Source organism: Dichomitus squalens, assembly GCF_000275845.1.
Source record: "Dichomitus squalens LYAD-421 SS1 unplaced genomic scaffold DICSQscaffold_36, whole genome shotgun sequence".
Lineage (NCBI taxonomy): Eukaryota > Fungi > Basidiomycota > Agaricomycetes > Polyporales > Polyporaceae > Dichomitus > Dichomitus squalens.
The window spans coordinates 90,900-118,475 of NW_006766918.1; the positions used below are offsets into that span (position 1 = coordinate 90,900).

Below are 27,576 nucleotides of genomic sequence, written 5' to 3' on the forward strand. Positions count from 1 at the left end.
TCGATTATTTCACTGCATGCAGGTAAGATGTCAGCAGCATTGAATTACACACATAGAACGCTCCACCGTGCAAGTGGAGGACAGTCTTTTCGCCAGGCTTTGCCTTGGGACCGTCCCAGACGGCACCCTTCTTCAGCAACCAATAACCCGCGATTCGGGCGGGAAGGACGCCAGTGATGTCCCCCAGACGGCGGATCTCGCCACAGTATAACGACTCATCGATCCCCTCCACCCAGACGAACTTGGCGTCAGTTAGAGAGCTGTCGGGGACGGCTGAGAGTGTATCTCTTCCAGACCCGATTTTGACCTTGACTTTGCATGAGAATAGCTCCTGCATCGTCCGGATGATCATTGTGCGTTTCCAGGTCCAGGTTGGACGAGGCCGCTGGGAGGGACGAGCATACCGCACAGACCAAAACGGAAGCTTGCAGATGATAAGAGAGCTCACAAAGTAAGCTAGATAGAGAGACTTTGCAGGCTGTTTGTCGAGAATAGTACTTTGGGCCATGGTTACGCAAGGCAGAGGTCGACGGCAGCAGCAAGTACACCTCGAGAACAGCCGGCGTCGCCAGCGAACGGAAGCGCCTGAGACGACTCACACCCCTATTCTTGGGGAGCGCCAGAAACGTCTTCTCGGAACTCGAGGCGCGCTCATGATCATGATGGGAGGGCAGAAGACTTCTGCAGCTCTTCCACGCTAGCTGTCACTCCGGTGTATCTCGCAGGACTCGGAGTCTGTCCTGCGAGCGGGCGCGCGTCCCGATTTAGCACAATGACATTTCACTGTCAGCACGCTAAGTAAATGATACGTCCAACTGAGCCTCATCGCAAACCTTGATACAAAACGTCGGTAGAAAATCGGGACCAATCCCACTGGTCACTCCGCTGGTTTGTTTGTGAGCTATCGCCTTAGTCAGCTGGACGTCCCTTATCAAGCGGGTTGCCAAGCTTCTCTGTTTCTGCGATGATCAAGAAACAGCCCCTAGGGCGCCGCCTGACGACCTGTTCACGAACTCCTCGCCACAACCCCAATTGTGGTGCATCAAAACGCCTACAAACAGTGAGTCTCAGCCTCGCTTGTGCCTGAGAAGGTATGACACACCCAGCCACGAACACTATAAAGGCAATTGATACCCCCACTCTTCCCTGGTTGCTACCCTCTAAGGTCCTGCGCTATGGCTCTCCCAATGTTCCCGATTGACGAATCGTACTTGATTGCAGGATGGCTCGAGTCCTTCCTTTGGGGTAGGAGACACATACATCACCTTTGTGATGCAACAACTCATGTATAGGCGACAGGACTATTTACGCTGATCTACGGAATGTCCATATTCTCCGTATACAAGAGGCGTCGGAATGGTATCAACAAATTCACCACACTCACTATCAGTGTCCTGTAAGTCGTCTTCATTGGGGTAGCTGTTGCAACACGGAGGCTCACAATTCGTGTGCAGGTATATTCTCGCAACCGCGCACATGTCTCTCGCTCTCGTTCGCTTGATACAGGGATTCATACTCTATCGGGACACAATCGGTCCTGTCATGTACTTCGCCAATATCTCCGTTCGTCTCAATATGGCCAAAGATTACATCTATATCACTAGCGTAAGTCGCTGCGTCACAGTGACGGGACTCTAGATTCTGACGTAGCTTCCATCAAGCTTGGTGTAGGCGACCTGGTCGTTGTTTGGCGTTTGTACACGGTGTGGGGCAAGAACCTTTGGGCCGTGCTCGTTCCCGGCTTATTGATTATCGGTGAATTCAGTACGTACAACTTTGAGTACATCTTGTGCATATCTGATGCATCATCTGTCTCAGTCGCTGGATATGGTTCTATTTCTCAGTGGTTCCTCCCCCATCCTGTACCCGAAACGATGGTCAAGTGGGGCACAGCAATGTTTGTGATGTCTATGTCCACAAATATTATCGTGACGGCAGCCATTGGAGGTCGTATATGGTAAGATAACAAATACTCAAATCTAAACAGACTGTAGCTGATTCTTCCTTCCGGTGGTAGGTGGGTAACACGACGCAACCGCACTGCCATTGGAGTCTATCATCAGAACCGCTACACTCGCATCATCCTACTCATCGTGGAGTCTGGCGCTGTCATTGCTGCAGCAAAGCTCATTGAGTTTACGCTCTTCCAACTCGCCCCTGTTGATGGTTTAACGGGCTTGAACGCTATGTATATTGTGTATGAGAGCATACCTCAGATCACAGTACGACTTTGCGATCATCATCTTGGCCGAATGATCTGATTTCTCACGCCCAGGGACTTGCTCCGACCTGTATCGTCTACGCCGTCAACAGTGGTTTCACAAGGCAAGATGACTACTACGTCACAAACCAGAAGTCTACGATCGCCTTCCGTGCGCCGTCGGCAGTGGCTACAACGAACTCCACCGCCTTCGATGGTTCGAATGCGTCTACACTTGCCCTCTCATCTCTTGAGGGAGGGAATGGACAACATCTCAAGCGTGGCGGTTCATCTGGTGGCTCCCTGGAAAAGATGGAGTTTAGATGCGACTATCCGACCTCAGGCGAAAAGTTGGCGGCTGCAGTGTGAACATCGGAGTCCTGTACACATATCCTTACCTCGTTGTGTGCGTAGTCTTGTCATTTTTACATGTGTGTGTATTGATCATTCCTACTGTCCAGCGCGACCGCCTATCGTGCCTATCTTTCTGATATTGCTCCTTATTTGACACCCATCTTGTTGCTCTGTAGCGCGTTCCTAGACGTGTGATAGTAGTATGAGGCCAGCGGTTTCAGAATTGACATGTTTCGCGGCGATGATCTGCATCACTTTGGGCTCGGGTCCCGTGAGCCAGTGCAGTCGGCATCACGACGAGAGGGAACTCGCGCTCACACTCAAGTTGATAACGAACGGCCCGTATTCGACCATCATCGGCTCGCGCGTGTACCTGATGGACATGGCCTATTCTAAGTACGAGCTGCTCAATCTCAAGAACCAGGAGTTCACGTTCTACGTCGATGTGTCGCAGCTCCCCTGCAGCCTCAACAGCGCGCTTTACTTCGCCGAGATGGACGCTGACGGCGGCAACAGCCGCTTCTCCACCAACAAGGCCGGTGTCAAGTACGGTACACCCGGTGTCCACATGACATCAAATTTTGCAACGGCCAGGTGCGTTTCCTCTCGCACGCCAGTGCTTCTTGGGGTAGAGTTCCGACGCTTGACTTTGGCACAATTGGCAAACGTCGCTAAATGTGCCGCATCTCCCATTGAGCCAAACGCAGGCGCTGACTAGTACGGCTCGTGCTGCAACAAGATGGACATCTGGAAGGCTAGTCTGATAGACGGTGTTGTTAATGGCAGTGCGAGTCTTACACCCGATTATCAGCAATGTCAGGACCGACGCTGCCGCAGAATATTATTTGGAAGGTTCGAACTGGCGATATGATGCCATTCCTCATAGGGCGCTGTTTCTCTAATGCTCTAGAAGTTCGGCGATGAACCAACTCCGACGCCTATGCCTCATTGACAGGGGTTCTGACTGTGGGTCCATCGCGCCCGGGGAAACTGTATGATATCGGGGGCACTCTCAGAAATGACCAGTAGAGTCAGAGTCCGGTCCACGCTGGCGGCCCTATGCCTCTGATAGAAGACGGGACCTGTGCAGTTTTACCTCATCCCGAGCCCTGTGCGTCAGCTCACTAAGCATCAAATGATGAGCCATCTGAGGAAAGAGATGGTCTAGGACTATCTGAGAGTCCTGGCTGGATTCCTTCGATGTCTAGGAGGGCACTCTGGAACCATGTGGACAGTATGGCGCGCGATAAGGGAGAAGTGCTTTGGGTCCCGTCTTCTATCAGAGACATAACGCTAGCGTGGACCCGACTCGGGTTCTATTGGTTATTCACGAGAGCGCACCGGGTACCATATAGGTTGCCTGGGCGCGATGGACCCACAGTCAGAACCCCTGTCAATGAGGCATAGGCGTCGGAGTTGGTTCATCGCCGAACTTCTAGAGCATTAGAGAAACAGCGCCCTATGAAGAATGGCATCATATCGCCAGTTCGAACCTTCCGAATAACATTCTGCGGCAGCGTCGGTCCTGACATTGCTGATTATTGAATGTAGGGCTCCCACCGCCGTGAAAACCACCGTCTATCAGACTGCACTGACTCACGAGACGCGGGCCGAAAGGGATGTAGCTCATGGCTGCTAATGATATCATTTCCGAAGTCGCTGGCCCCATACTACTCTTACATTTACAGAAACACGCTGCAGAATAGCACATCTCATCGATGGAATTACAAAGAGCGCTTCGAGACGCCAGCTTCAGGCCCCAGGACTTAGAGCCACCGACGACCGAACATACTTCGTGTGGCCCGCAGCAGTCACAAAGTAGTGTGGCTTGCCATCTCCATGAGCGGGATCAGTTCCAAAGTAATTGTAAGGGAAACCCAGCGCAAAGGGTACTGCGGCTTCGAGCTCCTTCACTTGTTCAGATGTGAGAACAATCTCTAACCCCTGGATATGAGACAAGTTAAGCTTCATGCACGTAGGAAACGAAAGTCTGAAATTGCAGAACCTTGATAACTTCGTCAAGTTGCTGAGTGCTTCGCCCCCCAATTACCGGAAATATGTACGGAGACTTTGCCATGAGCCAAGCTACAGCGATAGCACCCAGAGTCGCCCCGGAACCGACTTCAGCGGCAATCTTCTCCAGTGCGGCGCTGACCTTCTTCTCTTCTTCGGTCTGCGGCATGCCATACCGCACCGCGTTCCGATTCTTGATCTCGGCCTCTGTCTTGAATTTTCCCTATTGGATGTGAGTAATGACAGTCGTTTTCGGTAGCACACCATGGGAACACACCTGGCCAAGAACGCCCCATGGTGCGATGGCCATGCCTTCTGCACGACACATAGGAACAATCTCCCGCTCGATGTCGCGGTTGGCCAGACTCCAGGCACCCTGATCTATTCGGGAAATTGAATCAATGCTTGTACAGGAAGTAAGGCAGGGTCAATCACGTACACACAACAAATTGCGCCATGCCATGCTCCCTGGCATAGTCGTTGGCCTTGACAACAAGCCAAGCTTGACACAAAAAGTGAGCGCCACGATATGGTAGCATAATCGGTGTGCATACCTGGCGTATCGGAGACTCCAATGTACAAAACTTTGTTCGTCTTGACAAGGGAGTCAAGAGCTTGCATAATCTCGGGTATGGATGCGGAGTAGTCCCAACTGCAAGTTCAATTCGTGATGTTGCACAGACATATACATCTATGTGCACACGCACAAATGAAGGTATAGGATGTCAACGTAGCTAGTTTGAAGCTTATTGAGGCTGTCTTGCACCTATAAAAATCAGGATAGAGTTAGCGTCATTCAATGTTAAATGAGCTACAGCGCACTGAAAGAACAAGACTCTTTCGATGATTCCCTTGATAGTTGACCTATGAAAAGCAGAAGTTCCGAGTCAGTGTAGGTATTCTCGGCCTCGAACGTCAAGTGTCGCTCTCTCAGGCACACGATCTATAAACTCTGTTGTGAACGAACCCTGATCTGGACGTTCGCATCCATGTTCCTGTGACCAATGCTGAACTTCGTTGCAATCACTAGCTGGTCTCGGTTGCGTCGTTTGGCCATCCAAGATCCAATGAATCGCTCGCTCTGTGACTCAACTTGAGATTCTGTCGGGAAGGCAGGCATGGTTGGTTCACGTACCTCGCCGTCTTGATAATTGTTAGCTGTGTCAATGAAGTTTCCGCCATTCTCAAAGAACTTGTCAAGGTACTAGAGACCCGTAAATGTCAACAAGTCGTAGTGAGTGACATATGTACAAGGAATACCTTGTGTGCCTCTTCCTCACTGACAGCTAAGTCACGCCAAAGCTATCAGTCGGTGAATGGATCATAGAACGGCAGCATACCTCCTGCCATGGACTCAGTCCAGGCTTTTCCGATTGACATTGTGCCAAGGCATATCGGAGACACTCGCACTTTAAACAGCGGCGGTCAATAGAATGCTTCAAGATTGAGACACCACCTTAACATACCACCGGCGGAAGGGGACAGTAACTGATTGAGTCGTTAATTGTCATCCGTTACGAGTACATGTTTGGAGTACTCACCCTATAGCGACCAAGTTCAGTCGTCGGCTGGGGAGGAGGTGCGAAGGACATGCTGAGTGCTGTTGCAAGTTGGCTGTAAGAGGATACCTCTACACTGGGGGCGAATCCGAGGCCGGCTTGTATAAGAGTTCTGCCCCCCCCTCCAAGCTAAGCACGCCACCGCTCGCTGAAGGCGCTCACTAGAAGCTTCTTTCCTTCTGCTACAACAAAGGCATACCCATGAGGACCACATATCTGCTAAAAATACAGACAGACAGTGAGGTGCTCGACAGGAGAACACACCGTGACAGCTGCGCGGTGATTGGGCGCACGCATGCATGTTGAGAGCTTCATAAGATGGGCCCTATCTGTCATAAAAAATGTTTTCGAATAGGAAGACGTGGGATAGTTCAATGTGGAAGCACGCCAAAGAGAATCCGATGCTGAGCATCAGGGCGGCGTGTTTGCCGCCCCGGCCGACGAACAGAAAGCTCCGCCCAAAGAACCATATCTCCTTCCTACCTATTCCTTGACTGTTGTCGGATTTAGGAGCACTTATCGTTTGACAATCACAGAGCCCTTTCGGTGCTCACAATGGGACTCGTACCTTGACGTTCCCATACTATCGGTGAAGTCGGTCGAAGTGTCATTATAAAGTCAAAGCGATTGCTTGTCATCACTGTAAACAGCCTTGTTTTCGCTTCACGCTTCTTACAGAGAGACATCTTCAGAATGCTGCTTGCTGTATTCAACACTGTCGTACTTGTCCTTGCGACCCTTTGTGTGTTCATCTACCATCTTTTGCGAGTTCCCCATCATCTGCGCCATATACCGAAGGTTCATCTCTGGCCTCTTCTCCTCAGCTACTTCTCCGGAGAGGTTGAAGAGCAGCGCGTCAAGAGGCTTGTACTCCCGTTTGCCAAGCAAATGCGTACGGAAGTGGTCCTTGTCTATTGTCTAGGCGACTGGATGGTCCAGATTCTGGAGCCCAAAGTAAGTTCCAAACAACGTCGATGTTAGCCATATGGGCTCACAACCTTGCAGGCCGCCAGACGAATGCTGGAAGACCCCAAAGTGTGGAAGAAACCTCAGTCAAAGGACATGCTTCTGTGGCGACTCATCGGAAACGACAACATCTTCATGTCAAACGGCGAGATGGCCAAGCGTCATCTCAGAATAACCCGCGATGCACTCTACAAGACGTCCCCCATCAACACCTTCATATCACTCGCAGAAACGACTATCTCTCTCATGGGTGATGGAGGGAGAATCCGATGGGATGACTACGCTATTCGCTACACGCTTGACGCCTTTGGGCTCGCGGTGGTCGGGTACAACTTCGATGCCCTGAAGAATCCTCACGGTTCATTTGTCCAGCAGTACCACGACGTCATGACAGCTATTTCAAACCCGCTTTATGTCGTCCTCCCTCTCCTCGAGCGATGGGTGCCCCGAGTGGGTGTGAAGAGACAAATCGATCGATTTGTCAGCGACCTCTGCCAGATATTGGACGAGAAACGCGCCAATCCTGGAGACGATGTCATCACCTACATGTTTCAAGATCCAGACATGACTGAGGTTGAGTATCGCGACAACACAATCGTGATGTTTGTGGCTGGACACGTACGTCTTTCGCGTAAAGCTTTAACTTGTGAAAAACGTTGACCGCTTTTCCGATAGGATACAACGGCCGGTGCCATCGCGTCAGTTGTCTACTATCTTGCCATCAATCCGGAGATACAGCAGCGTGCAAGGGAGGAGATTCTTGAGGTGCTAGGGAATGCAGAACCGAAGAACGAGCACTTCGTGAGAACCCCGTACCTCAATGCTGTCCTCCGCGAGGCGATGCGTTGCAACACGCCCTCGAATACGACTCTACCACGCATCTCAGACGTCCCCATCCGAGTTGGGGAGTACATCATCCCGCCGGGAACATCCATGGTTCTCAACATCTGCGCGGTCCACTTCAACGACTCCGTCTGGGACAATCCATCCAGATTTGATCCCGAGCGCTTCCTGGACGAGGGAGGTAATGAGGCCGCAGGCTTCTCAACTTTCAGTATGGGACCTCGGAGCTGCGTTGCGCGATTGTTCTCTCTGACAGAGCAGCGCGTACTGATAAGTATGCTTCTGAGGGAGTTGCGGTGGACGCTTCCAGAACACTCGGCACACTCGGCTCACCTCAAGAACGGTTTTTCAGCCTTCGCGCTGAGCATACCAGAGAACCTCTATATCGACTTCTTCCGCATCAAACCTGCTGGAAAGGTAAATAACTTGTAAGTCATTTCTTACTTTCTCATGTGACGGGACCAGTACATGAACTTAAGTGTTGCCACAGGAGAACAGCTTCCGATCCTGTACAACCGAAGCCGATTGTATTATGGAGGCGCTTGGAGGGTATGCGAAGCAGAAATAGCGTGATAAAGTGCGACATAAGTGCCGCACACAAGCAGAGATTCCGACATGTAGGGTAAAGCCGCTATCTTAGACCAAGACGGGAATATTTCAGTGATTCTTCGTGATGCGCTTGGAAGAAATTGAGAGTCAGCTGTGATACGCAGAGCATACCTGAACAACGGCACTTGGTGAAGCTTCGCAGCTGATGCGATATCGGCAGCTCGCGCCTACCACAGGGTCCCTTGAGGACAGCGGAGTTACAAAGGCGAGATACAGCATCACCAGCACCACGATGCAGGTCACCCAGAAGAGAACGTATGAAATAACGCTGGACAAACAAATTGAGCTCCATGCGGGCTGATGCGAACAGCCATGTGTGTCGAGCCCCGAGCTCATGTCATGATAGGTCATTAGGAATAGCTGAGCGTCATGTTATGTCAGCGGAAGCAGCACGAGTCGGAAGTCCCTCGATCCTCATCGGACTGAATATCTACTCCGAGTTATCCGCGCGTCTAGCCCACCACCGTCCCATCATGGCACTTGAGCTCATAGTATTTGCCTTATTCCTCTCACTCGCTGTCGCTATACGTCGGTGGGTCAGCGTACCTCCGGAGCTCTCCCACATCCCACAAGTTCCTATCTTGCCACTGCTTCACAGCTACCTATCTGGCGAGGTCGAGGAGCAGAGGGTCAAAAGGGTCATCCTTCCTTTCGCTCAAAAAAGCCGCTCCAATGTAGTCCTCCTCTTTTGTTTTGGGGAATGGATGGTGCACGTCCTAGACGCAAAGGTATGCAGCATATGGATTGGAAAGCACGCACAGGCTCACAAGAGCAATGCTTAGGACGGAAAACGGTTCATGGAGGACAGAGCAGTCAGGAAGCAGGCGGTCCCAGAGACCATGCTTCTGTGGAGACTCACAGGCCGCCAGAACGTCTTCACAGCAGAGGGGGAGATGTGGAGACGTCACGCCAAGATCGTCCATGATGCGCTGCACCGTACAACGCCAATCGAGCAGTTCGCAAGCCTGGCCAGAAGTATGTTCGAAATGATGGGAACGGGAGGACGGATTCGCTGGAATGACTATACGCATCGTTTCACACTGGATGCCGTCGGAACGACAGTCATTGGACACGACTTCAAGGCGCTTCTCAAGCCGGACGGCCCCTTCGTCCAGAAGTACCACGAGGTAATGAAGGCCATCTCGTCTCCCCCATACATCTTCATTCCATCTCTCGAACGCTGGCTCCCTCGCACCAAAGTAAGGGCCCTCGTAGACGACCTTGTCGAGGACTTCAGATTGCTACTTGCCCAGAAACGTGACGATCCGGGTAATGACATGATCACGTACATGTTCGAAGACCCAGAGATGACCGAGACCGAGTTTCGGGATAACGTCATCGTCACATTCATGGGCGGACACGTGAGTTCTACTGTTCAGTCCAGAAAACGAGTACTGAACCGTCGGCAGGACACGACTGCTGGCGCACTCTCCACCCTCGTCTACCTTCTTGGCGCATATCCAGAGGTGCAAACGAGGGCGCGTGAGGAGGTCCTGCGGATCATGGGGAAGGAAGAGCCGAGGATGGAGCACTATGCAAAGATGCCTTACCTGAACGCCGTTATCAGGGAGTCCATGCGATACAACAATCCCTCTAACGTGACCATACCACGCGTTGCCAGCATCCCCTTGCACATCGGCTCCTACGTCGTCCCGCCCCTAACACCGATTGTCTTGAACATGTGCGCTATCCTTCACAGCAGTAACCTGTGGTCAGATCCAGAAAAGTTCGAGCCAGGACGTTTTCTGAAGACAAGCAAAGTCGAAGAGGGAAGTTGGGTGCCGTTCGGGCTTGGGCCACGCCAGTGTCCTGCACGTACCTTCTCCCTCTATGAGCAGCGAGTCTTAATCAGCATGCTTCTCAGAGAATACAGGTGGACAGTACCAACAGACTCTATTCACCATGGGTATATCAAAAATGCCTTCTCGCCATTCGCCTTGAGCCTTCCCTACGACGTTTACATAGACTTTACGCGACTTACGAACAGTACCGAGTAAGACAGGATAGTAGCTAACTATGTAGCGGTTTTGTTCTCGGACAAATATGTACACCTCTTTTGAGAGATGTAACCAGTCAAGCAATAGAGGTTCAGAGGGAGACGAGACAACGTCGGACAATGGCAGCGCCTGACAATGGGCTTAGCACGCGTTCGTCGGGCTACTAGACGCCGGCCACGCGTGCTCATGTGCCGTCTACCATGCAAAATGCAGCCTACGGGCCGACTCCTTACTCTCAACTCGCTCTCCGCCGGCACTCATGGTATCCATCTCCCTGTTCATTGCTAACGCAGATTGTGAGGACTCAATTCGCATATCCCTTATCACGTCATTGATCGATTGTCGAATATGACCAGTGACTCGTGGGTCCGAGTAGGGGGCTTTGAAGAGGCTCGGTATGACGATTCAAGCTGGAAGCACGAGAGCGCGAGCGCGCGATACCGGCGATGATATCTCAATGGTGCGTTTGTGTATCACATGTTGGGCACGAAGCAAGAATCATGCGCGCTGTCCGGGTGCAATCCTCGCCTGGGGCACCTCAAAACAGGTCGTAAGGGAGATGGACGTGCCGGATGCAAAATGTCGTCCGTTGTGTGCGCGGGCGATGTACGCATACTAGGTCACCTATCTGTCAAAGCGTGGCAGGGCGATGTGCAATTTTGCTGGAACAGGGAGTGGGAGTACTAAACTCGCGTCTCAAGGTATGCTTTCTCGTTCGATGTGCTTAGATCTCTGCTTCACCATACAGTAACAAACATCCACATCTATTTGTTGAGACACACTATACATGCTAGATGTCAGAGTCCTCGATAACGACAAACGGCGGCGACAGCCATGGCAGTTGTAACCCCTTGGTTCCCTGTTAGAATCCCTGTGGAACCATTCCTATAGAACCATCCCAATGGCCACGACCCATCCTCTTGTTGCAGCATGAGCAAGCGTTCGTAGTCCTGCAGGTCGCGCATCCCCATGCATGCCGCAGCCAAAATACGCATCGCAAGAGCCAGCGGGTCTCCACTTGCGCCGTAACGCTCCACGATTCGCTGGGCGTACAGAGCGCTGAACCGATTGGTGAGTGAAGGGGATGCATGGAGAAGCCGTGAGAGGAAGTAAAGGAAAGCGTCTCCGCTGTGGTAATAGAGGGTCCCGCCCTCGTATGCGCGGTTAGCGAGGACGTCGTACACCCAGTCGAGAGTCTCCGTCAGCTCTGACCCCCGGCCATTCGCATAGAAGAATGTCAAGACATTCACGCATACGACGGGATCTAGAAAGAAAGCCTCCTCTCAATTAGAGGTAGAGTCGAACGCCTAACTTGGACTTACCGACACGAGGACGAGTTTTGTCAAAGTATGTCTGGACTAAGCCGTCTTCGTTCCGCAAGGAAAGTATCTCGTTCATGATATCGTCTTTGACTTGAGGGCCGAAATGATCCAAAACAGTGCACGCAATCGACGTGGTGTCCAAATCATGCGGAAAGGCGGCAGTAGTCAATACCCCATGACCTGTGTACGTTCTCAGCATCATTTGGCACCCTCATCCGCATGACATCCAACTCACCTCGGAAGAAATTCGTCAATCTGGGCAAGCGTACGATGTCCGCTAAGTCCTCGTCTTGGGTGATCTCGAGCAGAAGAAGCTGACTAAAGTTCTCCTCGATGATGACACCCGTATCTGTCACAGACCACAGCTGCTTCGGGTGACGATGGAGCCATCGTTCCGCGTCCGCGATGGTATCCCGAAGTAAGGGTCTCAGGGCCCGCGACAGCTCCTCGGAATTAGTGAACACTATACCCTTCATGCCAAACGATTTTCCAGCAACGACGTGTTCCAACCGTCCATCCACGAACACAGTCTTCTGGGGATCTATACCGCTAGAATGAAGGACATGGCGATAGAAGCCAAGGTTCGGCTTGCGATCCCCCGCCGCAGCTGAGGTGAAACTGCAGTCGAAGAGGCCTAGAAGTTTCGCGAAGTCGTCCTGGGTACTGAGGGCGTTCCATTCGGGAGCGGAGAAGTTGGACATGGACAGTATGCGCACGCCAGTCGTCGCTTTGATGTCCCGAAGTATGCGGACGGCTTCAGGCACTACACGTGCCAGCGTGAGGGATGAGCGCACAGCTGCTGCGATATCGGATTCTGGGAGGGCGTACGCAGTTGCGAGGTTTGAGTAGCACTCAGCCTCAGTCAAGTTGCCCCTCTCGTAGTCGAACCAAGTGGAGGAACGGAGGATTCGGCTGAGCATCTCTGGTGGAATGGATGTGGTTATTTTGGTGTACCGTGGGGACAGGAGATCGTTGATGTCGACGATGAGCGTATCACATTGATGTAGGTAAGAAGAGTGCGAGAACCATTGGGATAACATGACGCAATACTGAGCAAAGTTGAAGGGAGGATGTGAACGCACAGGCTCAACGGGACATAACATAGCTTTATATATTGATCTGTGCTCGGCATATGTATGTACTGGCACCACGCCCTTGCCATGTCTGGAAGAGAACATCCATCCGTTGTCTTGGGCGGGAGCGGTAGACATGTTGTCTAGGAGGCCACATGCAGTCAGCCCTCTCCCACCACTATGTGACCACAGCGAACCTACCACGCACAGGATCCTGATATTCTGATCGGTCAGCCAAGTGTATCACAACGACCTGTTGTTGTAGAAATGCACTAGAAGCCACTCTACCCTAATTAGTAATCATCGGTGCCTCCGAGTGGCTTTCTGGTAACATAATTTCTATATAACAATAGAGTCGTACCAATGGTGGAAGCCTGCCGTCATGTTCTCCACGATCACAGCATACTTGACAGCGGCAGAGCAATATCGCCGACAGAACTGACTGCTGCAGGTGGCCAAGAATTGTGGGATACTCCACCTTGGAGCAGTCTCGTGAGTGAAGAGGCCGCCACGAATACTATCTTGTTTGTCAGAGCGATGCTGCAAGGCTGACACTATAACGGGGACGAGTTTCACCACATGCAGGAACGAGTCTCACCACGTGCAGGAACGAGTCTCACCACACGCAGGAATGTTGGTGTAACCTTGCTTCGTGCCCTCATTCCCACTCAGGACCATTCAGAAGCACTGTCCTACGCTATCTCAGTGTTCTTCTGGATGAACGTTCATGAGAAGCTCTATAAAGAGGCTTTGAGAACTGCGGCAGCAGTCAAGTGAGCTGAGTTAGCTCTATCGAAATAGCTGGACTGCAGACGTATATCATCAGTATCATAAGCCAAGTCTTCGAGGAAGCTTCTGACCTGCGAAGCATCGGAACCGAATAGTCTAGACATTGTGGGGGTCTAAATGGGAAGTTTGCTGACATCGGAACCGAGAATTGAAGGCCATGCGCACGTACACCGCTCATACAGCCGCCCGGGTGTCTCATTCGGCGCTCGCTGATCGAAGGAGCTTCGATTGGACGTATCCGAACTTTCTGTTGTTATCTCGGTTATTCAATTGGTTGCCTATCGTTGGGAGAACGCCTCTCTGTGCACCACAGACTCTGGGAAGCAGAGACTGCGAGACCCCAGAGCTCCAACGGTACTCTCACCTCGCCCCAGATCCACTCCCCACTAGGAGCATCGTTTTGCCCTCAGTCTCACTCCCCTTATCTATCATGGGTGTCATCGACACGCAGCCGGGAAAGACGCTCTACGTGATATACTGGGCTGGCTCTCTCATTCTCGTGAAGCTGCCTTTCTGGTCGTTGAAGTACGCGCTGCCTTCGCAACGACCTCGTCCTACCTGGACATGGAAACGGGCTATGATCGTCAAACTCATCCAAGAGATCTTTTCTTGCAAAGTTGACCTCTGGGAGGACGAGGAGAGGGACTTGACGGCTACCATCCCAGACAGCTCTCTTACGGATGCCAAGTTTGTGTGGGTGGAAGGCGTCGACGACGAGCTGTATTGTGGCGAAATTCGTCGTCTAGGCCAAATCACCGGTGTCCGCCCAGCCAAGATCGGTGGCTACTGGTATCTCAAGAAGGACTCGGAATGGGACAGTCCAAAGGCCAAACCCGGGGAGAAAACCGTTCTCTTCATGCATGGCGGTGCTTTCTATGTCAGTATCGGGTCGCCTCTGTTCACTGTTGTATCATAGTCTGACTTCCTGTTGGGCACTAGAGGGGGACAGCACATCCTTCTGACATCACAGCCAACTTCCCTCGCGGGCTGCTTCAGCGCTCTCAGACACTCCAGCGCATCTTCGCAATCGAGTACCGTCTGAGCGCATCTGCGCCCAAGCCACCCGCAAACCCATTTCCCGCCGCGCTCCTGGACACGCTCGCCGGGTACCGCTACCTCGTGCAGGACGCAGGCTTCGCGCCAGAGAACATCATCGTCGCCGGCGACTCTGCAGGAGGCAGTCTTGCAGTTGCACTCACCCGTCATCTCATCGAGAACCCCATCCCATCCCTGCCGCCCCCGGGTCGCATCTTGAGCGCCTCGGGCTGGTTCGACCTTGCCATGTCACGCGTGGGTCCCGACTCGTCGAACGTTCTGAACGGTCCGATCGATATATTTGGCGCGGAGGAGCCCGGGACGATCTTTGGGGAGTACCAGGTGACGGCGTACCGCGGTGCGCTCGACTTCGAGGTGGTGAAGACAAACCGCTACATCTCGCCCTCGTCGCTCGAATGCGAGCCGACGAAGGGCCGGGGTCTTTTCGAGGGTTTTCCGGAAACATACGTCGCTGTCGGAGGTGCCGAGCGTGGGCTGGATGAGTCGACTGCGCTGATCGAGAGGATGAGGGCTGACGGGGTGAAGGTGGTGGAAGATGTTCCTCCGGATGCTGTGCACGACTTTGTCGTGTTCACATGGCATGATCCTGAGCGCGTTGAGGTATTGGGCCGGATGGGCAGGTGGATTGACGCGATCCAAACTAGAGAGTTCTAGTTAAGGCCTTTGAGTGACTCGATGGTATTGAGAACTATAGTTGTCATACCTATCCTACCTCTTCAAGGGAGGACTCGGAGATTCAATCCGACGATTAGGACTAAACTATGACATTTAAGGCGTCCATACCACGTAATTTCTGCGACGCGCACTGGCGGCCTCGTACCACTCATGTCCTGCGAGCGCGATGAAGTCATCCACGAGATTGAGGAGTGCGTACTATAAAGGTCGAATAACAACGGTATGCGCGAGGGGCACACCACCGAGCGTGTCAGGGTTCCAATCCGATGGACAAGACGGGTTGGATCACCGTGAACACGAGATCATTGCATGTGCGTCATTGGTCAGGACGGTGAAACAAATCCTCGACAGTCGTGAACGAGAAGGCTGATGTTCCGGAGGAGGCCGAAGAGACGATATTTTTCACCCTATTGTAAGTCAGCGCAGTCCGAGCTGGGACGAATCGAGCAAAGCCGAGAACGTACCTGAAGCTGAGGCTCGGCTTGCGCCGGGCGACGTCCATCGAGGTGTAGTTGTGCTCGAAGAGACTCCAGACATTCGGCCTGATCTCGCACCGGGGCATGTCCCACTCCGTGCTCGACATTGTCGTCACACTAACGATACGGACGCGCAGGGGCTACTTGAGGTAGTTCAAGAGGATGAAGAGGGTGGTGCTGAGGCTCATAGACCTCTGCGCGTTGTGATATCGTTGATCAACTAGACAGGCGACGGAAATGTTGCGGTGCAGGAATGTGGAGAAACGAGAGTCATCGTATTCTGAGTCGAAGACCAGATCCAGGTGAACAGCACGTCGCCAGTCAATGACGATCTTACCACACGCCCTTTCCCATGAGTGAGATAGCGACATGAGGCATGAGTCGCGTATCGTCTCAGAAGCATAGAGGTCAAGACTCACCTTCCTAATGCTCATCACGGAGTAAGGCACTTGTGTATGCGCGCAGTCTCTACAGGCACAAGGAGACTGCATCCTAGAAGTATCACCTCGTGAGAACTCTGCAACAAGCCAGTAGTCCCTGATTGGGGACTTCCGTCAGCACAGTCCGCTCGACCTACTACGCAATGGCGTGCCAGGTTGACATTTGTTGCCTATGGGCCGGTTAGAAGATCCCGAAGCGATATGTGATAGGAGACTGTAGACAGTGCGTGCAGCGTATGAATTACGAAACATGATGTGTTGAAAAAACACAACGCATCGCTTTGACCGCGACTTGCGCATACAAACAAGCTATGCCCACTCAAGCTGTTAGATCTTGCCTTTGTGAATATGTCAATCTAAACCCGCACTTGTAACATTTGGCCCGTTGCGGCATTTCGAGGTTATTGCTTATGGGCTAAGGTGTTGGTCTGCAGCGAAGTTGGGGAACTTGCATGTACGGACTAGACTCTAAAACATAGCCGTCATCGGGGTGAGTAGACTTGTACTTAGCTCAATACGCAACCCTCGCGGGCGTTTGCCATGCTGTGATCCCATATAACCTGCGTGAAGAGACGTTAGTGAACGCTAGTGAGCAGCTGTCTCCTTTTTACTAAGACAAAAGGTCAACACGTACGCCATATGTGACATTAGATTTGACGCGCTTTCATTGCAGCAGTGCGAATCGTGGTTTGACACCAAGTACTCGACAAAGAACAGATCCGTTTTAGGCTCCGCAGTCCTGCTCTGCATCAGCATATGACGTCCACAACCTCTAAGGTATGGAACAAAAGGAGGTTGAGACGCACCTAAAAAGACATTTGGCAGCTCGCCCAACGCGCCCACGTACGACAGAATGTCGAATAGATTGACGTGCCCAAATCGATTGCGTCACTCGGGACCGCAAAATGGAGATGGCCGTCCCCTGGAAACAGCGAAACGATGTGCGAGATAATCGGCTTGCAACGATTGTGGCCTTGCATATCAATAGTCATGGAACCTAGCTAGATCTATATCCCGGCTGCTGTCACGCCAGGTATGGGTCGAGGCAGGATCACGTGGGCATAGTGCTGGCGCAAGAGGTTGAGACGCGTCGGGCACACACCCTCGAACGCAACGGCGACACTTCCGAGCGAGGGCGGAAACTAGTCCTCGAAAAGCGTAGAGACAACATTGATGAGCTAGGTTCGTGATTCACCTGTCCGCCATCCCGAGAGTCGCTCGTGAGACATATCTATGCATGGCAAACGTATGACTGACTGGTAGAGTTTCGGGATAGCATGTACGGCTGCGTCGCAAACGTGCGGGGTACCCTTGTCCACGGCCCACTGTTCGACGGAGAGCATGACGGTACTGCAGATGATGAGCACTTGTAAGAACGATCGCGCGAGGTCCGGCCCTTGCTCGACGTAGCGGAGGAGATAGATATACGCGAGCTTCCGATCTTGAAATTTTGAAAACAAAAGTTCTTGAGCCCCTTGAAGACCACGAGCGCGAAAACCAAGGACGTTTCTGCCCATAAAGATCGACTGTGTGAATTCACGGGTTAAGACAGACGTACAGTGATGAGCCTCGTTATTGCTTTGTCCTTGTCCCTGTAAATATTTGTTTTCAACTAGTTTCGGGCGTTCTTGACCTTGTCCTCCCGGTTGTGGAGAGGTAGCGCATGCTGCGGCCCCTAGTGTGTTCGCAGTGTCTCAGTCCTAGAAGTCGGGCACCAGTCTAGGGACGTCCTCGGTGAGGAGTAAGCAGTCATGGCGATTTCCGGGCGCTACGAGTGCATGAGAGAAAGTAATGAATACATTGGCAGCTAATGGGGGTGGAGGCAGGGACCAAGTCGCCTCCCTCGCGAAACTCCAATCACCCGGTGCAGGCGAACAGGCGCCGATGACACGTGCTACCGCTCGCACGATTCGCCGACGCCGGACATTGAGTTGCACACATCCGAGTCTTCACCACTACATTCAGCTCGCGCGGACGAAGGTGTCGTGCGTGTCCGTAGCTGCAGGTTGTATTTCCATAGCATGCTAGAAAAACGTGATGATTCCAGGCGGTTACGACTAGCAGGCAGCGGGTCGCGGCACGCCTACTAAGTAGAAGCCCACCCAATATGTTACGAGATAAGGGCAGCCCAGGTCCACATCTGAATTTTGCAACCACACAATCGCTTCATTACCACCCGCCCCGGGCCCCCAGTCCACAAGTCCCTCTGGAGTCGTGACCATGAAATCGCAGGTTGAGCGGCTTTGTACGAACATAGCAAGAACCAGATCGAACAGATAGATTGCAGGAATATGCTGTTGAGAGTATACTGAATTACACTATGGTACGGGTCCATGCAAGTGTCAATACGTGTCGGGTGTTGAACCTCTAGTCAGATCCGCGTCAACGCAGGATGGGCCGGCGATGACTAGCAGTCGCGTGCAGTGTGAACCCCCGAGGTCCAAGGAAATCGTGATGACGTCAAGACTCGTGACGCAGGGCGTAAACAGCCGTGATGATTTTGAAGGGCGGCGGCGATAATCGCCAGGGATCAGAGCTCCTTCTTGGACGCAGCCTTGTCCGCAGCGGCTCTGTTGGAGTAGATCATGTCCGTGAAGGGGCCCTCGAAGCGAAGCGCGATCAGGTAGACGATGTAGACGTAGAGCGTGATGAGGAGGCCTGCAGGGCGCTCGTACCTAGGTGTTCGAACGTGATTTGGTCAATATGCTGTTATTTACGTCACGAGACCGCATGCCCATCGCGATGCGTGCCGCGCGACGTGTGCAACGCGAACAACAGAAGCGAGCAGGAGGAGTGCATGACGCGGGACAGGGCGCGGATGGGCAGGGATGGGACGAGGGGAATTAGGGGACTCACCAGAGCGCTGTTGCGGCGAAGGACAGGGTGCTTCCAACATACATGGGGTCGCGCAGGACGTTGAAGGGGAAGCCCTCGACTCTGTGGTCCATGAGGATACCAAAGTAGTCCCCGAGGAACGTACCGGTTATTCCTAGTGCCCATGTGGAGGTGATGACGAATATCTGCCCTGCGATGAAGAGGACGGCGGGGACGAGTGTGTCGAAGGGCTCGGGGAGAATCTTCTGTTTGGGCTGCTCCTGCAACGCTTCATGGTAACTTTCGGTATGCAAAGGTTCATAAGTCAGGGATGTGCAATTGGGCCGCGCGAGAGGTGAGATATGGACGTACAGCGCGTCGCGGACCATGCCGGCGGAGAAGATGCAGAGCGCGAGAAAGTAGCAGCCATATCGCGCATTTCCACCACAGAGCCGTGTTATCGTCTTGTTCCTATACTCTGTATAGCAGACAACGTCGCGCGCGATGGGCATGAGTACATCAGCAGTGCGCACATGTCAGGATGATGACGCACCGTTGCGCGCGACGATGTTCCATGCGGTGGGGTTAAACGCGATGGACGCAACAGAGATGAGGAGAGACCGCTTCGAGAAATCGATAATATTGGAGATATCCGGAGAATTCGCCATGGTTCAGGGCGATCGTGTCGTATCGTCGTAAACGTCGAGGAGAAGGGCAAGGACGACGTCCACGTATTTCAGCGTATTTCACGCGCCAGCCCTCCCTCGCCTGGCGTCTATGGAGAGGGATCTGATTGGCTGGCGGCTGACGTCCAGAGCGCAAGCGGTCGAGCGCTTGAAGATTTGGACTCGAACATTCACCTGCAATTTCACGCATTAACTTGTTTTCGTCTTTCTCGTACCTCGCTGGCAGTGTGTTGTCAGACATCATGGGAAGAGCTACTGGTGGACCTCGACGACAGGCAAAGGTGGTTTAGACTCAGCACCGCAGCCACTGGTCAACTCAGCCCCACATGTGACCTCTCATGACACGACCCCTGTGGGCCCTTCCCTTCCTGAAGCGGCTGCTTGCGCATAAATACCACCGTGTTGCTGGGCACTCGTCTCGGCATCTTTTGACCTCTTTGTGGGCTGACAAACTCATCTCGCACTGCAAGGTTTTGGCTATCAGCTACGCTGACCTCGGTGTCCTCAAAGCGCGCATCTTTGTGCTCGATCTGGACACACGAGAAACCCTTCACTATCCCAACTCGCACATATCGTAAGCTGACCAATCGGATGCAATGGTGTCTGCCTCGACGTCACTTATAAATCCACAGCTAGCATCGAAACTTTGGCTGAGTTCATCGACTCAACGCCTTAGTAGCCGTCACGAGTCATCGCCCAGGTAAGCCAAGTGGACTTGCACTCGATAATGGCTCCTTGAAGTCGGTTTCGAAACATCGGGGCTTTTAGTCCAGGCCTTCATGACATCGTCATGCTTCACTAGTCTCTGTCGGATGAAGGTCGGCATGTATCGACGCCGAGAGTAGCTGCGTTCCTCCTGGTCATGCGACCCTATACTTTGTATGATGTATCCCTACGTCTGCGCATCATGAAAGCCCGTCAGTGGAAGACGGCAGCTCAGTTGATGCCTTGGATCAGGGACTTCGAGTATGCGTGCTAACTCTCCCCACTTCAGATCACTGAGAAGATGAAACCAAGCAGGCCTGCATCACCTCTATTACCTCACGTCTCGGTAAGCGAGACAGCGTCACTCAAGAGAGACGAAGAGTTTTGGTTTGAGGACGGCAACCTCATCCTGGTCGCTGGGGATGTCGAGTTCCGGGTCTACCAGGGCCCGCTCATCGCGCACTCTCCTGTCTTCAACGACATGCTATCCCTTCCACAGCCTGCTGAAGACTCAGGACGCCGGACGCGCCACGGAGAGTCATCATGCCCCATCATACCCCTCACAGACTCCCCCGAAGATCTCAGACATTTCTTGCGCGTGTTCGTCTGCAGCTCGTCCGGAAAGATAATACGGTGAGCAACGGGCCGCATACATGCTGCGTCCCCGTGCTGACCGCGTCCAAAAAAGGTCCGGCCAACACGACCCCACGTTCCACGAAGTCTCGGCCTGCGTCCGCCTCGGGCACAAGTACCAAGTCGACGGCCTCGTCCAGCGCTACGTCGACCTCCTCCGCAAGTACTACGCCGACAACTTCGACGCCTGGTACCGGTCCACCCTCGTCCGCCCGCCCTCCTTCCAGGCCGTGCACTCCATCGCGGTCGTCAACCTCGCCCGCCTCACGAACACCCCGAGCATGCTCCCCACCGCGCTCATGGACTGCTGCACGCTCGGCCCTGAGATCGTCGACGGGCTCGTCCGCGAGGACGGCACGCGCGAGACGCTCCCGCTGGACGACCTCGGCCGGTGCTTCGTCGGGCGCGCGAAGATGGCGCAGGCGAGCGCGCGCATCGCGCACCTCATGTTCCGGCCGCCCGTCTCCGCGGCGTGCCGCCAGCCGGCGTGCTGCCAGCGCGTGCTGCAGCGGCTGCTGAACGAGCTCGGGAACGCGCGGGACGACGTTATCTCGTGCGTGGACTGGTACGCGTCGTGGATGGTGTACGTGGACGGGCGGGACGAGGACAGGGAGCTGTGCATGCGGTGCTACAAGATGCTCGAGGGGGAGCGGCCGAAGAAGCTGCAGAGGGAGGTGTGGATGATCTTGCCGGCGATGATGGGCGTCACGGTAGATGGTTGGGGTGTGAAGGCGAAGGAGGCATGAATACAGCCTTCCGAAGTTTTAGAGGAGACCGGAGTCACATAGGGGATATCAGCAGATGAGATCATGTAAACGCTCCAGAGACTTCGGGTGCACACAAAATCGTATCGCGACCAAGCCGCAAGAGTCTTATAACCGCGATCTCTTGCGTTAGTACACCATTGTAGAGGGGAGTGCTAGAGACAGAGTCTAAAACGCATCGGAACGCGACGTTGTATCGTGGACTATGAGGATTCAAACTCAGAGCGATAAGGCCAGGAGCCGCTAATAACAAGCACTAAGGGCCACATCTATACGATTCCACTGTCGCAGCATTGTACAATGAAACAAGTATGGTATCCTGAGGGCTAAATGAACAGCGAGTCAATCGGAGGCTGAGATGCGACGTATAACTTCGCTTCGCGCTCTGTCCCTTCCCGTGGGGTACATCTACATGGTCTCTTTCGCACGAGTGCTGCTTGTACGGCTCTCTCTTGGCCACAACAGGTTGTTCCGAATATTCGAGCGCGAGCGCAATCCAGTGAGGACCAAGGTTAGAAGAGGAGAAACCGCGTTCTTGGTTCGTGCATCGGCCGAAGCGAAACGTGCAGGCGAAATACAACCTCCTCGAGGTCGTCCCAACGACAAAGCGCTGGCTCCGTCCAATCCATGGCATCTGCCTAGACCGGACGCCAAAGCCGGGATAGGTTGTCTTGACGAAAGAACCTGACAATGCGAGCTCGAGCGGCTCCGCCCCAGTCCAAGGCGAGTGTAACCTGCCCATGGATAGGGCACTGTGAGCCTCGTCAAGGTGCATGCCATAGATACCGCCACCTTGGCTGTCGTCCTGGGAAAAGCGGAATGGTGGCGAGAAACTGAGCTCTGCGAGCTGCAAAACACGCCAAGCCCTTGTAAGACTCGTGATGGACGCGTCCACTGGCTTCCGATGATACGCAAGATAAACCTCTCTCCACCCAGCGGACACGGTTCCGAGCTTCGAGAGTTCCTGGGCGTTGGTACCCTCTAACTGTATGATCCTGTAGTCCTGGTTCGAGTATTTCAAAGACGTTTCAGGCGTAAGGTAACGGCCGATGTCGTATAGAGGGCGCAGGGGGTCGACAGATTGCTCGCATCGATTGAGGAGCAGCCCCGCGCGTGTCCCCTTCCTAGACCATCCCAGGAGAGCTATTGTCCAGGAGCTCTTCCATTCTATGACAAGGATGCGGGCCAGGACCCCGTAAGGTGTGATAGTGAAAGACGGAACACCTGTGAGTTGAAGCTCCCCGTTGTGGTCTGTCGAGGACGCAAACTGATTGGGGTGAGTCTGAAGCTACTACGTGCTTGATAAAGGAGAACTCACAGTAGGTCCCAGTACAGTGAAAGGGTTGTCCTGAGGACTGTATGGCTCGAATTGGACGTCGTGGCACTCCTTGAAATCGTAAGGCGACTCGGCAAGAAGAGAACTGCAATGATTGTCGTGGGACACATGCATCGGATGGAATTCGCTGAGAGGAGGCGTTTCGGAATGCCCTTGCGCAGACGCCAACAGAATCCCGCCGCCTGGCCACGCAAAGATCGTGGTGTCGGGAGTGTGTTTCATAATCTCTTCTTGGAGTCTCCAGAAAGCCCGCTTGAGACCTTCTCCATAGAGCGGCGGAAGGTTCACGTCGAAGATACCCATGAGTGAGTATGCTTTATCCTCTGGCCTCGTCGTCTGGCGATATGCTGCAAGCGCCATCCGAGCGGCGACGCTCATATCGGTTATTGGAACTTCTTGCATCAACACGGCTTGTGGGACCCTTGTCACCGCAGTCAAAACGGAGGCGAGCTCGTACTTGGTTCCAAGCACCATCCACTCCCGCGAAAGGAAGACGAGAAATCGAGGCGCGAGAAGCTCCTGTAGGGTCCAGCCTCGCTCGTGCCATTTGCTACCGCGGAAGGCGGACGAGTCGTCACTGACTTCGTCGGAGCTAGGGACGTCTGCAAGATAGGCGTAGCACACCTTCGCGAGGGAGTAGTATCTGTACATCGAGTTGATTGCCTCGGAGACATCGACACTGCTCGTCTTGTCAATGCAGCACGTATCGTTCCAGATCCACCGCATCCCGTGAGACTCCGCGATTTCGCAAGACAGCCGTATCTTGTCCATTGCCTGGTCGCGAGGGTTGGAATGGTCAGCTTCGCATCTCTCCTGCAATGCACGAATCGCTTGGAATGACTGCTCCTTATCGCCCCATACATGGGAGAGGATGGCGTAGCCTTCCTTGATATCCTCCGGGGTCACGAAGAAGTGCAGTTCCGCGCGATCTGTACTGAGGAGCCACATTTCTGTATGAGACAAGATTTGATGCAGATCAGAATAAGATCTGTAAGTATACGTTGATTCTCGACATACCAAATCATAGGTTGACAGTCACGGTTGTGAAGGGTATGAAGTACCACCCGAGACAAGTGTTCTATTAGCTGCAGTGAGGTGAGACAGCTGCTGGAAGTAGTTGGTCTGTGTGATACCTTGTTCAGTGGTCCTGCCCCGACGAGGGAACGGAGGGTGGGGAGAGTCGATAACGGGGGCCCGCGGCAGAATGTGTGCCTTAAAGCTATGCATATCGTTCTGACGCCGTTTGAAGTCACTTCAAACGGCGTCAGAACGATATGCATAGCTTTAAGAGCTCTAAGACCTACCCTTTACAGTAATTCATGGGCGTTAGTGCACCGCCACCTCAGAGCTCTAAGACCTCAGTTAAGAACTCCTGTTGTTCGGGGTACACAGGCTGCGTATGACCTCCTAAGCCTCAATAAATGTTGTAATCCAAGAGAGATAATAGATAGAAAGCCTCCCAAGAAATTTGGAGCGAAACCGAACGCTGGACGCCGCTGAGGCGCGGCGCAATTTGGCGGGCGGCGCATTTAAGAACTTTAAGACGTTCAGAACTTGCACGTTTTACTGATGAACCGTATGAACCAATGACAAATCATGGAATGTGGTCGTGACACTGCACATTTGCCACGCGTGCTGGAAACATCGTGACGGAGAATATCGACAAGGGGCTTTTATTTCTCGCAAGTACTGAGGGCGGGCAGAGCATGTTGCAACTCAATGAGGTGAGCCGAGCCGAGCTAGAAGCGATATGACTTGTGCACAGAAATGTGCTGAGACTTACCTTCAGTAGCGATTGAGAATGACTACGTGATAGGTAGCTATAGGCCCGGGCGGAACACAGCAGCGCTTCTAGGGCGATTCCACAGCGATTCAAGGCAGTGATTCCGTCTCGCTCACGACCAGAGGTTCGGAGCTCCGAGCGGGAACGAAAGATCCGAGGTTCCCGAGCTCCTTAACGTACCCGGTTTTTCACGTCCGATTCACGCCCCGAACGTCTGGTCACGAGAATATCGTTTTCCCGCCACGTCGATCAGCGCAGTTGAGGTTTTGAGCGGAGCCCCCCAAGGAGCGCGCAAGGCACTCGAAGCAACCGAGGAGCCTGCCTCATCGCAAGAAACCTTCCAGGCTTTCGGCTGTAGGAAAAAAGGAAGTCGCGTTTGGGCGCAGTGCAAACGCGTGAGGTACTACGCGTTGCGAGCCAGACTATATATATACATGTAAACAAGACTCTGAGACAAAATATACAGTACGAGACGAAACAAGACCAGCGTGAGCACAATGTGAGCTCAATTACATAATATGAGATTCAACATCGGCCATACCAGCACATTATTCATTTACATCACCCGCATGGAGAGCAAGGAGTTTCAGGAAGACAGCATGCGCCTGACACCATACTCTCTTTTTCGTTCGCGGTTTGTCTCGCTATGTCATTCTCATAGTCCGCTGCCTAGACGCCTTGTGTCGAAAGCCAGGTCGTCCAATGACTTTCGATGCAGACCCACGTTGAATCGCTCTGGAATCGCTGGCCCGAATCGTTGCGGCTTGGATACGAGACTGCATCCCTATTGGGTGGAAACGCATGTAGCGCCTGTATGTACTGTGGTCCAAAGCATACATTGATGGCGTAGTACACGTACTGTGCCTGCGAACACCACGGACGACATTGTTCATACATCCGGCACGTCCATCTCCCTTACGACCTGGTTAAGGTGCTGCTCCAGATGCGGGAAGAGGTATGTCCGAGCCGTCCTGTCTGCACTCACACGACGTTAGCATATAGATTCCATCAAGTGCTAAGTCACAGTCCGGCGGAGATCCCCACGTTCCTGTGGACCGGAGAGAGAGAGCACAAGCACAACACCAACCTGTGAAACACAGCACGAGCCTCTTGTCGTAGAGTACGATATAGAGGTCCTAAGATCGGAACAACGTAAACAGCGTGTATCCTGCGAAGATCTCCCATCACACAATGGTGCGACAGATGAGAGATGAGGTGCAAAGGAAAGGAATGAAAGGTGGAGAATTTGCGCGGTAGGGAGCGGAAGCATACGCAATGTCCCTCCTACCTGAGGGTCCTCGCTTTCTCCCATTAGGGCGAGGGCAGTGAATTTCAGGAAACATCTCGACATCGTATAGGAGGCGCAGAGAATCTGTGGAATGCAGCCACAGGATCAGAAGCAGACCGAATCCGATCTTAATGACCCATTGGCGGGTTTGCGACCGGGGTGGAAGGAGGGACTGGGGACATCCCACCACTGCGATAGTCAGGCCAGACATCTCTATCACCGGAATCTGGGCAATATTACACCATACCGCGTGAGGGAAGATGTCGGGTTTCCAGCTGTTTCAACAATCGGATTCGCTGTAGCTAGTGGCTAGGGCACCGCAGGTCAGCCTGCGGTGATTCATAGCGGAGATCCATATAAGCCACGGTGAAAGACTGACCTGATCGACATCTGTAGCCCGTGAACTCGATGAAGGGAAGTGCTTGTCATAGTCGTTGAATGCCGCCGGAGATCCAGTAAGACGACGCATTCTGCCTCACGCTCTTCCCACCTCGTACAATAGTCGTCGCAGCATGCCCTGGCGAGAGTACTGTGCCATTCAGTGTGGCGACACACGGGCTTGCGTTCTGCGCGAACGTTTGGTCAAGGAGCCCGGACCGTCCGGAACCATGAGCACGATATTGACGAACCAACTTGTGCACAGAGCGATCAAAGCTGAGTAGCCTACAACGAGGTATGCAAACCTCTGGGATATCGGGCCAGGGAGGTATCAGACCTCCCAATCCCGCAGGTGATTGGCTGTTCGCCTGGGACATCAGTATGGGCGCATCGGATTTTGATGGCTAGAACAGTGCCACAGACTGAGTTTGTACTTGAGCAAACTTTGAGGAGCTCGAAGAAGCGGACACTTCCTTCTCTGAGGAGGTCGCAATTGAGGAGACAGCGTTGTCCAACTGACGGAGAGCATTGTGCAGGTGCAGCGGGCGAGGAGGGTGGGGGACGCGCGACACGGAAGACCACCGACGCTGGCGCATCAGCGCGCACTTTTTGATGATCGAAGTTACCATTGTGGCGCTTGATGGGGGCTGCGCGAAGAGGACCCGCCATTCGTGCTCCCTCCCCTCCCTCGCTGCGCTCGGGGGGTCCCCCGAGCCGGGAGCACTCAGGCGGGCACTCTAAAGCCTCGTTCGCGCGATAAATACAGACGGCCTCCCTTCGTGGGGGAGGAGGAGGTGTGAGCAGTGCCTAACCCAAA

At 53.3% G+C, this 27,576-nt stretch overlaps 12 protein-coding genes across 12 annotated transcripts in view; 6 read left to right on the forward strand and 6 right to left on the reverse strand.

The window, feature by feature from the left end:
- Positions 1-529, reverse strand: part of DICSQDRAFT_182368 (alpha/beta-hydrolase) — a 2,013-nt gene extending 1,484 nt beyond the window's left edge. The window contains exon 1 of the mRNA XM_007368467.1: positions 53-529. Coding sequence (XP_007368529.1) covers positions 53-508 — 456 coding nt within the window. The 5' untranslated portion in view covers positions 509-529. The remainder of the gene's footprint in view (positions 1-52) is intronic.
- A 646-nt stretch (positions 530-1,175) lies between these two features.
- Positions 1,176-2,569, forward strand: DICSQDRAFT_182370 (uncharacterized protein; the record flags this gene model as incomplete). Its single annotated transcript, XM_007368468.1, has 7 exons — positions 1,176-1,245; positions 1,300-1,396; positions 1,455-1,605; positions 1,662-1,764; positions 1,819-1,957; positions 2,018-2,222; positions 2,276-2,569. The coding sequence occupies 7 exons, from the start codon at positions 1,176-1,178 to the stop codon at positions 2,567-2,569; spliced, it is 1,059 nt and encodes a 352-aa protein (XP_007368530.1).
- Positions 2,570-2,795: 226 nt separating this feature from the next.
- Positions 2,796-3,456, forward strand: DICSQDRAFT_172709 (uncharacterized protein; the record flags this gene model as incomplete). Its single annotated transcript, XM_007368469.1, has 2 exons — positions 2,796-3,148; positions 3,366-3,456. 2 exons carry the CDS (start codon positions 2,796-2,798, stop codon positions 3,454-3,456), a joined length of 444 nt encoding a protein of 147 aa, XP_007368531.1.
- Positions 3,457-4,306: 850 nt separating this feature from the next.
- DICSQDRAFT_66487 (norsolorinic acid reductase) lies at positions 4,307-6,159 on the reverse strand (the record flags this gene model as incomplete). The annotated part of the gene is made up of 13 exons (XM_007368470.1): positions 4,307-4,498; positions 4,560-4,790; positions 4,845-4,948; positions 5,007-5,069; positions 5,122-5,219; positions 5,275-5,333; positions 5,390-5,431; positions 5,535-5,648; positions 5,703-5,771; positions 5,828-5,853; positions 5,908-5,976; positions 6,034-6,055; positions 6,109-6,159. 13 exons carry the CDS (start codon positions 6,157-6,159, stop codon positions 4,307-4,309), a joined length of 1,140 nt encoding a protein of 379 aa, XP_007368532.1.
- A 660-nt stretch (positions 6,160-6,819) lies between these two features.
- On the forward strand, positions 6,820-8,367 carry DICSQDRAFT_172711 (cytochrome P450; the record flags this gene model as incomplete). The annotated part of the gene is made up of 3 exons (XM_007368471.1): positions 6,820-7,080; positions 7,132-7,710; positions 7,768-8,367. The coding sequence occupies 3 exons, from the start codon at positions 6,820-6,822 to the stop codon at positions 8,365-8,367; spliced, it is 1,440 nt and encodes a 479-aa protein (XP_007368533.1).
- A 650-nt stretch (positions 8,368-9,017) lies between these two features.
- DICSQDRAFT_109788 (cytochrome P450) lies at positions 9,018-10,541 on the forward strand (the record flags this gene model as incomplete). The annotated part of the gene is made up of 3 exons (XM_007368472.1): positions 9,018-9,272; positions 9,327-9,905; positions 9,954-10,541. The coding sequence occupies 3 exons, from the start codon at positions 9,018-9,020 to the stop codon at positions 10,539-10,541; spliced, it is 1,422 nt and encodes a 473-aa protein (XP_007368534.1).
- A 797-nt stretch (positions 10,542-11,338) lies between these two features.
- Positions 11,339-12,903, reverse strand: DICSQDRAFT_148930 (HAD-like protein; the record flags this gene model as incomplete). The annotated part of the gene is made up of 3 exons (XM_007368473.1): positions 11,339-11,805; positions 11,864-12,043; positions 12,099-12,903. 3 exons carry the CDS (start codon positions 12,901-12,903, stop codon positions 11,339-11,341), a joined length of 1,452 nt encoding a protein of 483 aa, XP_007368535.1.
- A 1,252-nt stretch (positions 12,904-14,155) lies between these two features.
- DICSQDRAFT_172714 (alpha/beta-hydrolase) lies at positions 14,156-15,435 on the forward strand (the record flags this gene model as incomplete). Its single annotated transcript, XM_007368474.1, has 2 exons — positions 14,156-14,602; positions 14,665-15,435. The coding sequence occupies 2 exons, from the start codon at positions 14,156-14,158 to the stop codon at positions 15,433-15,435; spliced, it is 1,218 nt and encodes a 405-aa protein (XP_007368536.1).
- A 337-nt stretch (positions 15,436-15,772) lies between these two features.
- Positions 15,773-16,039, reverse strand: DICSQDRAFT_172715 (uncharacterized protein; the record flags this gene model as incomplete). Its single annotated transcript, XM_007368475.1, has 2 exons — positions 15,773-15,863; positions 15,921-16,039. 2 exons carry the CDS (start codon positions 16,037-16,039, stop codon positions 15,773-15,775), a joined length of 210 nt encoding a protein of 69 aa, XP_007368537.1.
- Positions 16,040-18,639: 2,600 nt separating this feature from the next.
- Positions 18,640-19,873, reverse strand: DICSQDRAFT_156632 (phospholipid methyltransferase). The gene is made up of 4 exons (XM_007368476.1): positions 19,740-19,873; positions 19,559-19,664; positions 19,229-19,486; positions 18,640-19,047 (listed from the first exon to the last, which is right to left on the reverse strand). Exons 1-4 carry the CDS (start codon positions 19,852-19,854, stop codon positions 18,903-18,905), a joined length of 624 nt encoding a protein of 207 aa, XP_007368538.1. The 5' UTR covers positions 19,855-19,873; the 3' UTR covers positions 18,640-18,902.
- Positions 19,874-20,878: 1,005 nt separating this feature from the next.
- On the forward strand, positions 20,879-21,956 carry DICSQDRAFT_66523 (uncharacterized protein; the record flags this gene model as incomplete). Its single annotated transcript, XM_007368477.1, has 2 exons — positions 20,879-21,210; positions 21,266-21,956. 2 exons carry the CDS (start codon positions 20,879-20,881, stop codon positions 21,954-21,956), a joined length of 1,023 nt encoding a protein of 340 aa, XP_007368539.1.
- Positions 21,957-23,265: 1,309 nt separating this feature from the next.
- On the reverse strand, positions 23,266-24,493 carry DICSQDRAFT_109796 (HET-domain-containing protein; the record flags this gene model as incomplete). Its single annotated transcript, XM_007368478.1, has 3 exons — positions 24,444-24,493; positions 24,328-24,395; positions 23,266-24,260 (listed from the first exon to the last, which is right to left on the reverse strand). The coding sequence occupies exon 3, from the start codon at positions 24,256-24,258 to the stop codon at positions 23,266-23,268; it is 993 nt and encodes a 330-aa protein (XP_007368540.1). The 5' UTR covers positions 24,259-24,260; positions 24,328-24,395; positions 24,444-24,493.
- Positions 24,494-27,576: the final 3,083 nt, after the last annotated feature.